The sequence below is a fragment of the Anolis sagrei genome, chromosome 4 (genome assembly GCF_037176765.1).
Source record: "Anolis sagrei isolate rAnoSag1 chromosome 4, rAnoSag1.mat, whole genome shotgun sequence".
NCBI classification, from domain to species: domain Eukaryota; kingdom Metazoa; phylum Chordata; class Lepidosauria; order Squamata; family Dactyloidae; genus Anolis; species Anolis sagrei.
The window spans coordinates 192405828-192417425 of record NC_090024.1 but is presented as its reverse complement, the minus strand read 5'-3'; the positions used below and the strand labels follow the sequence as shown (position 1 = coordinate 192417425).

General features: G+C 43.9%; 1 protein-coding gene across 1 annotated transcript in view; it reads left to right on the top strand.

The window, feature by feature from the left end:
* The first annotated feature begins 10249 nt into the window (after window positions 1–10249).
* Window positions 10250–11598, top strand: part of ETNK2 (ethanolamine kinase 2) — a 28961-nt gene continuing 27612 nt past the window's right edge. Inside the window, exon 1 of the mRNA XM_060773004.2 lies at window positions 10250–10687. Coding sequence (XP_060628987.2) covers window positions 10496–10687 — 192 coding nt within the window. The 5' untranslated portion in view covers window positions 10250–10495. The remainder of the gene's footprint in view (window positions 10688–11598) is intronic.

Here is an 11598-nt window from a genome sequence, read left to right as displayed (position 1 = left end):
TGAGAGACTGCTTAAACTGTGAAAAAAAAATGGCTTAATAATATATTATTTTCAAAAGCTGTCTGCAAAATGCTTCCTATTATTCTGTTTTACAACCAAAAGCTACATATAACATTCTGAATCTTATAATCCTTGGGTTTCACTCTCATCCCTACTGTCCACTAAAGTCAGATAGGTGAAATCTTGTGTCTTAAAAACAGAATGATTTTGATCTTTTGATTTTATATTGTGGCCTGTAAAGAGAGGATTCATTGATGACTTGTCCTTTGTACTCAGAGGAAGTGATTAGAATGTGGGCACATAATGTTGATTCTGTAGTTATGTTCCTTCATGTAGTTTTCAACTTATGGCAGTGGTTCTCAACCTGTGGGTCTCCAGATGTTTTGGCCTTCAACTCCCAAAAAACCTAACAACTGGAAAACTGGCTGTGATTTCTGGGAGTTGTATGTCAAAACACCTGGGGACCCAAAGGTTGAGAACCACTGACTTATGGCAACCCTAAAATGAGCCTTGGCAAGCTTAAAGGCAGACCACATTACAAGTGGATAGACACAATCATGGAAGTCACATTCCTGAGTTTGCAAGACCTGGGTAGGGCTGTTTATATCAGAGCCACTTGGAGATCTCTCTTTCATAGGGATGCCCAGGGGCGGCTCAACCCATTACGTAAAGTAAGCCTTTGCAGTTGATTTTGCCCAGGGGCGCTCTTGAGGCGCTCTTGGGGGAAAATAGACCTTGACATGCGCGAGTTGCAGTTACTGGGATGTATAGTTCACCTACAATCAAAGAGCATTCTGAATTCCACCAATGATGGAATTGAACCAAATATGGTACACAGAACTCCCACGACAAACAGAAAATATATATCAGTGATTGGTTGGGGGGGGGGGGGGGGATACTGTTTGCTTACCATTGAAAATTACCTAGGGCCGCCTCTGGGGATGCCCTAAATCAAAGTCAACTTGTTGGCAATTAACAAGAACAATGTGAATCTATAACTGGGTTTTCTTGCCAAGATTGGTTCATAGGAAGTTTTTGTCTGCCTTCCTCTGAGGTTGAGAGAGCATGAATTGCACAAGGTCACCCAGTGGACGATGGCCAAGTGCAGATTTATAACTCTGGTGTCCAAAGTCCAAGGGACCTTCCACACAGTCCTATATCCCAGAATTTCAAGGCAGAAAATCCCACTTTATCCGAGTGTGGACTCAGATAACCCAGTTCAAAGCAGATATTGTGGGATTTTCTGCATTGATATTCTGAGATATAGGGCTGTGTAGAAGGGCCCATAGTCCAATGCTCAAACAATTACAACACACTGAGTCTCTCAGTACAAGAGGACTTACTTAGCACTTCACCTCCCATTAGATGTTGAATTGAAAGCTGATGTAAGAAACTGAGAGAAGGCAGGTTTGAAAAATTGAAATATTATATCCATTAGGCACCTGAATAATTTTAAGCAACTTTCCTTTTTCCTAATCATCTAGGGGCCCTTCCACACAGTTATATAACCCAGAATATCATGGCAGAAAATCCCACAATATCTGATTTGAACTGAGCTATCTGAGTCCACACTGCCATATATTCCAGTTCAAAGCAGATAATGTGGGATTTTATTCAAATGTGTGGAAAGGGCCCAGGTCTCCCCTAGTTTTATTTATATTTTTGTCTACAGATGCTTCTGGCAACAGAGATTTACCCATATCTTTCCTACCGTCAGTTTTCCAGAGTCCATTGAATACGAGACTTGATAGGATTCTAGTGCTCCCAAAGCAGAGAGATTATGCCTTGCATGACACCCACATTCTGGTATGGTGATCTATTTCATTTTGCATTAGTATTGTATACTTTCAAGTGATTGCATAAAGCAACAGGTCTAGAAAATCATTTGTTTCTTCATTCATATTTTAACCTTCCTTTTGAGGCTTTCCTGCTTCTTTCTCACTTACATAGATCAAAACCTGCTTAGCTTTAGCAGGTAACTCTCCTGTACATTCAAGCACAACTCAGAAATGTTACTTTTTGTATTAGGAAAGGTAAAGGTTTCCTCTGACATTAAGTCTAGTTGTGTTTGCCTCTGGGGGTGGTGCTCATCTCCATTTCTAAGCCGAAGACACCTCCAAGGTCATGACTGCATAGAGTGCCGTTACCTTCCGGCCAAGGCGGTACCTATTGATCTACTTCACATTTGCATTTTTTTGAACTGCTAGGTTGGCAGAAGCTTGGGTTAACAACAAGAGCTCACCTCACTCCCTGGATTTGAACTGCCAACCTTTTGGTCAGCAAGTTGAGCAGCTCAGCGGTTTAACTCGCTGTGCCACCAGGGGCCCCCACTTTTTTGTATTACTGTGCCAAAAAATCCCAAAATGGCTAGGCCAAAGAAGGATTTTAGCAGATGCAGATCCAAAATTTAACATTCAAGGTTATAACCTCAATCAAAATCATGCTAATCTGCAAATGTTGGCCATCTGATTAACAGCAGGGTGAAATCAAGATATCTGTTGAAGTCAAATTGCCATATATTATAATAGTAATGGAGTACAGAGCTTCTTCTTTGGTTACTCTCCTTTTAAATTTCTGAAAGAAATCAGCAATGCAAAAAGCAAGCCATAATAAATATGTATTATTCCACTTTTTTACTAACAGGGGGCCGAAATTTGGAGTGGGGAGATGACCTCACAATCTGCACATCAATAGAATTAACTACAAACTGGGGTTATTTCTTTCCAAATTACTTAGGAAAACACTGCTTTACTGTAATGCAAAGTGTATGTGCCACAATCATTTTTCATATTACTATACAAGATTGGGAAAGCAACATGTGACTTATTTTCTGTAGAAAAATAATACTGCATAAAACAGTGTTAGTGGCTAATGAGAAACTACATGTGATGCTGGGTCACATGCTTAGAACCACCACCCAACACGCACACACACAAGGTCTAATGCTAGGATTTATCTGCCTCGTTTTAAATAATAATACGGTTCTAATTCATTAAAAAAACAGTAGTTTGGGAAACATTTAAAATACAGCACCTTAATGAAGAGCAGGAATTATAATACAAGATGGGAAGAAATGTAGCAATTTTGAACTATTCTCTTGTAAATTAAACCTGCTGAAATTCAAGCAAATTCAAGGAAAGGGGCTGAAATTCAAAGAAACCAAACAATCCCTTATAAATTAAATTGCAATAGAAATATACAATATAAACAAATGGATACATTCATTGCATTAAAACTATTTAAAAGGAATGTTCATTGCTTCATAAAGATTCACTCATAGATAAAGAGATGTAGAGTGAAACATTTCCTCTTCCCTACATCTAATCCATCTTTCTAAGTAGCATGGATTCAGATTAGGACCTGCCATGCTGATCTAAATAAACAAAAATGCCTTCTTAAATCTCGATACCACTTGGTATAGAGATTTAAAGTTGTCAAAGAGTCCTCAAGAATAGTCTACACAGAGTGTATTATAGTAGCCAATCATGAAGATAACAATCATACATATAGGATAGGCAAGTCTTTAATGCTCCAATATCACTTTAACGCTCCAGTATCACTGACATATCATTACATGCATTTGATAAAAATTGCCTGTCACCAGATCTATCATCCCCTTTTTCCCAAACAGTTGAACCAAGGGATAGGCACGTTGTGAGTCTGTGAATTTTTTTACCTAAACAAGGATTTGTGTTGTTTTGATGCAGTAACACAAAGTATCAACCCTCTGTTCTAAACTATACATTTCCCTTTGCACTATCTCTAGCCATATTAGCTTCCTAGAATGCTTCAGCAAGAAAAGAAAAGGAGGAATTGTTAAGGACCACCACACAATGTTCTAATGCAAGGGTCAGACATCATGGTCCTCTAGATTTGTTGGACCAAATGCTCATAGCATGGCCAATAGTAAAAATAATGGGATTACTAGGCCAAAATATATGAGGATGGGAACACAGTCTCCTCATCCCTGTTGTGACAGACATGAAATAATATCACAGCCTACAGATTTAGAAGAATCAGTAGAGATGAATTCCCTCAGGTAAAGATCATCCACTAGGATAATCAAAGTTGTATGTTCCAGCCCCCAACCGAGATGCTCAACTGCAAGAGGAATTCAGTAAGAACTGGAGCTGATCTATGAACAGGTCTTATTGAGAAAACCTGACCTGGATCCAACCAAAGGCCTACCTAGGACCATCTTCTCTCCATTTCTCTGTGCTGCAGAAACAGAGTCCCATGGAAGCCATTACATGACACAAGGCCACTTCCGGTGGTTGCCCATGGGATTCCACTGTGGCAGTACAGGGAAATGGAGGGAAGACTGTGTTTTCAGTTGGGTGCTATCCAACTCCCAATGGGAGAAAACTGATAGAAAGGCAGACAAAGAATGTGTGATGGTAACTAACCTTTGCCATCACCGAAAATGGAAAAGCATGGGACCTAGATAGTAGTGAACAAAAGAAGGCACTTCCCTCTGCTTTTTCCCATTCATTTCCCCTCATGTGATGAAGTCTCTAATCCAATATTCTGTTCACACAGCGGCCAACCAGATGCCTATGGAAAGTCCACAAACAGGGAATCTCAACAATAGCTCCCTCACTGCTTTTTTAAAAGGAGATATAATCACTATTCCCCTTCAGAACAACTTTCTGGCCCAGTCTCTAACATGAAACACTGGTCTTGATTTGAAAGAATGTTGTATTTGGGAGTGAGCAAGCTTGTTTTCTGCTGCTTCAGAAAATAGGTCACAGAGGAATGGATTCAAACTATGGGAGAGGTGGATTCCACCTAAACATTACTTCCTGGTGATAAGAGCTGCTTGGCAGTGGAATATGTTTCCTTGGAGTGTGGTGGCATCTCTTTCTCTGGTAGTTTTTAAACAGAGCCTAACACCCATCTTCAGGAGAGATTTGATTGTGTACATAACAGAGGTTTGGACTGGATAGCCCTTGTGGGTTCCTACAACTCTTTGATTACTCCAATCAAGAAGTGACTCGGTTTTTCTGGTTGCTTGGAAAGAACCAAGATGGAAGATGGAATACAAAGACAAATTACACATGGTAGGTTTCACAACCCTAAGCAACATGAGATTTAATTGCACTGCAGAATTAAATCACCACTGATTGTTTCTGCCACTCAATTTCTTCAGATAAAGCATCCGAGTGACTCTTTGCCCTGCCTATTATCACCTCAGCTGGTAAGTGACAGGACAATTTCCTGCCCACTATTGTGGAGGGCATGAAAAGGGTTTTGGATGAGAGCCACAAGTGACCTGCAACTGGGACGGTATTAGCACTTCAGACTGCAACCAACAAGGCAATTATGCTAAACTGAGCTCCGCAAAGAAACTAGGACAATTATAGCCATTCTGATTAAAACAATTAAAATGATTCTGCTTCATCAGAAAAGAAAATCACTCCCTGTTGTTCTATATCACTTATTTAGCTAACCAAATTCATTTAGTAAGATGGGTGATGGGGGGAAGAAGTGCTTTTGTCCAACTTATACAAAGCAAGATTTATCTTGAAAAGCAAATCAGATCCAAAAGAGGATCTCCCCTCAAAGCGCTTGTAATATTATATTCACCAAAGATTTGGCACCCCTGATTTATTAAAGTCTCATTTTCTCATTATGGCAATGTGTTTGTAAATTGCTTCAAGATTTCAGGTGGCATGCTACCTTTAAATGCTGCCTATATTAATGTTTACCTCATGTATATGATGACGGCAGGCTTAGGGGAAGGGGAAGCAAAATTATGGATTTTGGTATGAGAAGGGGAAGCACCAGCATCGCCTCAGGGAGCCAGCTGTCACAAGCCACTGACATTTCTTGCCCAAACATTCAAAAATTTATTTCACTACACAGCTTAGAGAAGGGGATCTTTCCTTTTTTAATAAGAGTTAAGATACAGTACATTCATTGAGCCATGTATTGGCTGATACAGCTTTTGGGATCAATTTTTTGGCTCACACTTCTAGACTTGTACTCAGGGATGTTGCATAAATAAGAGAAACTGTAATGCTGTTTCTTGAGTGCACCATTTCAGAGTGCAGATGAAGCTCACGTTCCTGAATGTTCCTGTCTATCAAAACAACAAACTTGCAAATAGAGAGCCAACATGGCTGAGAGAAGATTTCTAGTTGGGAGATAGCTATGTAGGCATTGTGAAAGAAAATGCACCACCAAAATAAAAACAAAAACAAGAGACATGACTACAAAGATTTGCATAACATTTCTTGAAATAAAAAGTGAGGCAATATTACTATGACAGCTTTCATCTACAATACAGTACATCTCACCATAATGGAAAGACTGTGATCAGGTGGCCTGTGTCTTTGCTCTATATGCAGTCTAGCTGAGAAGCACGGATGGGCAACTTCTTCAAAAAGAGGAAAACTGCATTGCAGATGGATAGACTCCATCAAGGAAGCTTTGAATCTGCAGGATCTGAGCAAGGCTGTTGTTGTCAGGGCAATATCCATACTGTAGAATTAACACAGTTTAACACCACTTTAACTGTCATGGCTGAGTGCTATGGAATCCTAAGAGTTATGGTTTGGTGAGGTACCAGTATTTTTTGGGTGGATCCAGACAGGCCTTTATCCCAGGAGAATCCGCATTTTAAAAACACGGATTTTCTTAGGTGCCTGTCCACACCCACCCCAGAAAGCATGTGTCCAGAAGTTCTCCCGGGACTAGCCTGGGAGAATGTCTGGAGACCCTTCTCCCCCTCCCCTAAAGACCCCAGACCTCTTTGAAAAGTAATGAAAACTTACCTGGCTTCCATTGTAAGATTTGAGCAGCTCTCCTGGTGCTCTAGAAAAGTGGGGGGGGGGGGGGAGAGCGATTTTCCTCCCTCCTCTTCCTCCCTCGCTCTCCTGGCGCGTCATTTCTACGAGCTGGAAGAGCTGCTCGAAGCCTGTAATTCAGACTGGGTAAGCTTTCGTTACTTTTCAAAGGGGTCTGGGGTCTTTGGTGGAAAGGGGTAGCAGTCCAGAAATGGAAATAGTGGGTTTATCCCGTACCTTCCAAGAAGGCGTGGAATAAACCCACTATCTACTGAATTTGCTACAAACCAGGGTATTCCTGGTTTGTAGAGAATTAATTCAGGACTGTCCAGAACGTTGTCTGGGCAGCCCCTCCTTTATTGAGGTAGATACTATCTGGACTCCTTAGTTAGAGAAGACTAAAGGCCTCGTAAAACCATAACTGCCTGTTATATGGTTTGCGTGGGTTGCAATGCACACCTTGAAGTGGGGGCCGAGGTTGATGGAAGGTGGACTCCCAAAGATAATATAGCATGGATGCAAACAAAGAAAACTAAAATGTGGCCCATCTCCTCTTTCCCCATTCATTATGAAATCTCTGCAAGGAGGTTAGAAACAAGGAAAATTGACATCTCCAGCCACCATCTCTTTTGCTAGCCCCAAACTAACAAGATAATACAAAACTTAACTAAGGAAGTTGCTAACACAAATTGACTCTTTCTAGGTCACTGGACAGCTGTTAACATTTGGTGATGATGCTAACAAGAACCCCAAAACTCACCTGACTGGTGGCAGAAGCCCAATGCAGTACAACTGTAGAAAACTAAGTATGGTTACTTGAAAGTCATTCTCACAGAGTTTAGTGGAGTTTGTTTTCAAGTAAACATACACAGCTCATTTGAAAACCAAATTTTAAATAGTAGCAATTGTTGTTATATAGGATAACTAAATGCATCAGAACAAATATGAAGCCCACAAAACCTTAAGTTATCATATTTGTCAAACTTTGAAGAGCTACAGGACTCACTGTTTTGGTCAAGTTCTTCTCGCTATAATGAAATTGTAGCCACCTCCAAAATAATAACTTGGAATCTGCAGGCTGCTACTCCACAGGTTAAAGAGTTGACATATAAATACATTTACCTGGGACGCATCTTCACTATAGAATGAATGCAGGTAGATACCACTTTAACAGCTATTGCTCAATGCTATGGAATCATGGGAGCTGTAGTTTGGTGAGGCACCAGCATTCTTTGGCAGAGGAGGCTAAAGATCTTGCAAAACTAAAACTTCCATAACCCCATAGCCATGGCAGTTAAAGTAGTGCCCAACTGCATTAAGCGTATATGACCTTGGACTGTTAGAGAGAGAAGGGCTAACTACCATTGTTCAAAGTTGAGGCAACTTCCTCAGGAAGCAGATTTGGGGAGTTATCAAAGGGCCATAAAGCATTCATTATCCAATTTACCATTCTTTCATCTGAACTGTCAGAGAAGAGGAGAGGCCAACAGAATTTTCCACTAGTTATGGCAAAATAACGTGGCTGATTTTAGGCAGACCACTGTTGCGGGCCTTCAAGTTGTTTTCTGCCTAAGGCGACCTTCTCACAAATGTTCAGCCATAGTTTGCCAGTTGCCTCCCTTTGAGGCTGAGAGTGTGTAACTTACTCAAAGTCACCCAGTGGGCTTCGAACCCTGGTCTCCAGAGTCAGAGCGCTACACACAAACCACTACACTATGCTTAGCCTGTTGAACACCTGCAGTATTGGGTTGCTGTAAGTTTTTCGAGCTGTATGGCCATGTTCCAGAAGCATTCTCGTCTGACATTTCACCTGAATCTATGGCAGGCATCCTCAGAGGTTGTGAGGTCTGTTGGAAACTAGGAAAATGGGATTTATTATCTATCTGTGGAATGCCCAGGGTGGGAGAAAGAACTCTTGTCTCCTTGAGGAAAGTGTGAATGTTGCAAATGGCCACCTTGATTAGCATTTAATGGCCTAGCGATTTTCAAGGTGTTACTTCTTACTGCCTGGGGGAATCCTTTGTTGAGAGGTGATTAGCTGTCCCTGATTGTGTCTGGATTTCCCCTGTTTTTGAAAGTTGTCCTTATGTACTTTTCTGATTTTAGAGGGATTTTTTAAAAAATACTGGTAGCCAGATTTTGTATATTTTCATGGTTTCTTCCTTTCTGTTGAAATTGTTCACATGCTTGTGAATTTCAATGCCTTCTCTGTCTAGTCTGACATGGTGGTTGTGAGAGTGGTCCAGCATTTCTGTGTTCCCAAATAATATGCTGTGTCCAGGTTGGTTCATCAGGTGCTCTGTTATGGCTGACTTCTCTGGTTGAAGTAGTCTGCAGTGCCTTTCATGTTCCTTGATTCATGTTTGGGCAATGCTGTGTTTGGTGCTCCCTAACCACCAAACACTGGATTTGGTGGTGCAGTGGATTAAAGAGCTGAGCTGCTGAACTTGCTGACCAAAAGGTCAGAGGTTTGAATCTGGGGCGCGAGGTGAACTCCCATTGTTAGCCCCAGCTTCTGCCTATCTAGCAGTTCAAAAACATGCAAATGTGAGTAGATCAATAGGTACCGGAAGGAAATAATAAAATACACGATGGATGCAATTTTAAAGCCTCAGTTGCCCTAGGCTGGAAGGACCACATGAAATGGGATATAAAAACTTGGTATAAATATTTAGCTGACTACCTACTCCAATATTATATTAGTGAAAGGAAAAGTTATTATAGGACAGGCCAAATCGGAAGGACCTGGGAGGCAAAATGGAAGGGTCTCATTTCCAGAATAAAGGGGAAAGATAGATGTAAGGAGTTAAATAAGACTGTCCTCATGCCTGAACAATTGTAATAAGTATAGCAAGAGTAGTAAACTGCTCCTGGGCGGGGGTGGGGGATGGAGATGTGGTGGGATTGGGGGAAAATACTCGTATTTTGACTGCTGAATGTGTGTGTATATATAAAATAACTTTTTAAAGAAATAGGTACCGCTCTGGCGGGAAGGTAAGGGCACTCCACGCAGTCATGCCGACCACATGACCCTGGAGGCGTCTACAGACAATTACGGCTCTTCGGCTTAGAAATGGAGATGAGCACCAATCCCCAGAGTTGGACAATGTCAGGGGAAAACCTTTACCTATGTACACAACCGCATGGTATACGGTAGACTCCTGCAGAGGTGAGAGGCTCCCTCTTGTCCCTCACTGAACCAGCAGTATTCTTTTCCTTGGGATTGGAGAGGAGAAAGGTCCCACACGCACCACCAAACACTAGGGGCCCACCCAGGATGAAGGAGCAGCACCCTTCGCGGCATCAGTAGCATCCTTTGAGATGAATGGGGAGGGGGGGGGGACCCGCCACACTTCGAACCCGATCCCTCTTCGCCCTCTGACGTCACAATCGGGGCAGCGCCGAATGCGCCAATGGGAGGCCTCCTGCTCGGGAGGGGGAGGAAAGAGGGAGGGGAGGGGGGCGGCGTGACTCATGGATTCCGCGCGGGGCCGGCCCCTCCCCTCCTCTCCTCCCCTCAACCCCTCCCCTCGGCCCCCTTCCGCGTGGGCTCCGGCCTCCGGGGGCTGAGGAGGAGGAGCTCCCCGCCTCCCTCCCTCCCTTCTTCCCTCGTGCCCCGCCTCGCCTTCGCGGGCGCACCTGAACCGGAGCAGCATCGCGGACGAGGCAGCGGCAGCCGGAGCAGCCCCGGCATCCGCCTATGGGGCATGGAGGCGGCGGCGGCGGCGGAGGAGGAGAAGGAGGAGGGGAGCAGCAGCAGCAGCAGCAGCAGCCCGCACGCGTCCCCGGCCATCCTGCGGGTCAACCTCGCCGTGGAAGAGAGCAACGTCCTGCCGGGCGCTCTGCAGCTCATCCGAAAGCTGAGACCGCAATGGGAGAGCCAGCGGGTCAGAACCAAGGTAGGGACCCTTTGCAAAAGGGACGGGGGGGGGGGGGGGACCCGACAACAACCACACACATATCTACACACATCCACGCCTTCTTTCTCTCTCTCTCTCTCCTCACGCTCTGGGGTTTCCCGAGGCCACGCGATGGGACTGAGAATGGGAAGGAAGCGCAACCCATCCCTCTCTCGCTTCTCCCCGGCATTCAACAAGTCCAGGGTGGGCTTGGGTGCCAGAACGAGGACCCCACGCCTCCCCACAACAGTCCCAGACCTGCCTCGCCCACCCGCAAACGGATAGGGCTTTTCCTGCAAGGCAGGGGCTTGGATTGGTGGCCTCTTTCCCACGCGAGGATTCCAGGATTCCAAGCCATAGTATTCCCGGAGGCTCACGCGTGGGTCTCTCTCACAGGCGGGGAAAGTCGGGAGTCCAGGACAAAAAGTGAAGAACCCACATGGTTTCCTGGCAGGGATGGGATCCTGAGTGCGCGGGGCACACCCATCCTTTTTTCCTCAACGCCAGGGAAGCGCCTCTGCCCATTGATGCTGCACAGACGAATTTCTTTTCTGCCTCACACACATAAACAAGCTCTGAGCAGCCTTAAGGAACTAATACATTAACCAGGGGGAACATGGGGACTGCTTAAGTAGGGGACACATCCACCAGAACCAATCAGAACCCATATGCAAATGAGTAGGTTGAGATAGCTCATGCATGGGCCAACTTGGGCCCTCCTTTCAGGTGTTTTGGACTTCAACTCCCATCATTCCTCACAGCCTCAGGCCCTTTCCTTTTCCCCCTGCCACACAGATGTGAATTGTGCACAGATTATCTGTGCCTTGTATCGACTGTAACTCCCAGATTGGAAAACCAAATCCTCCGAGACTTAAGAGTATGCCTTACACCCTTTCCCTATATATATATAT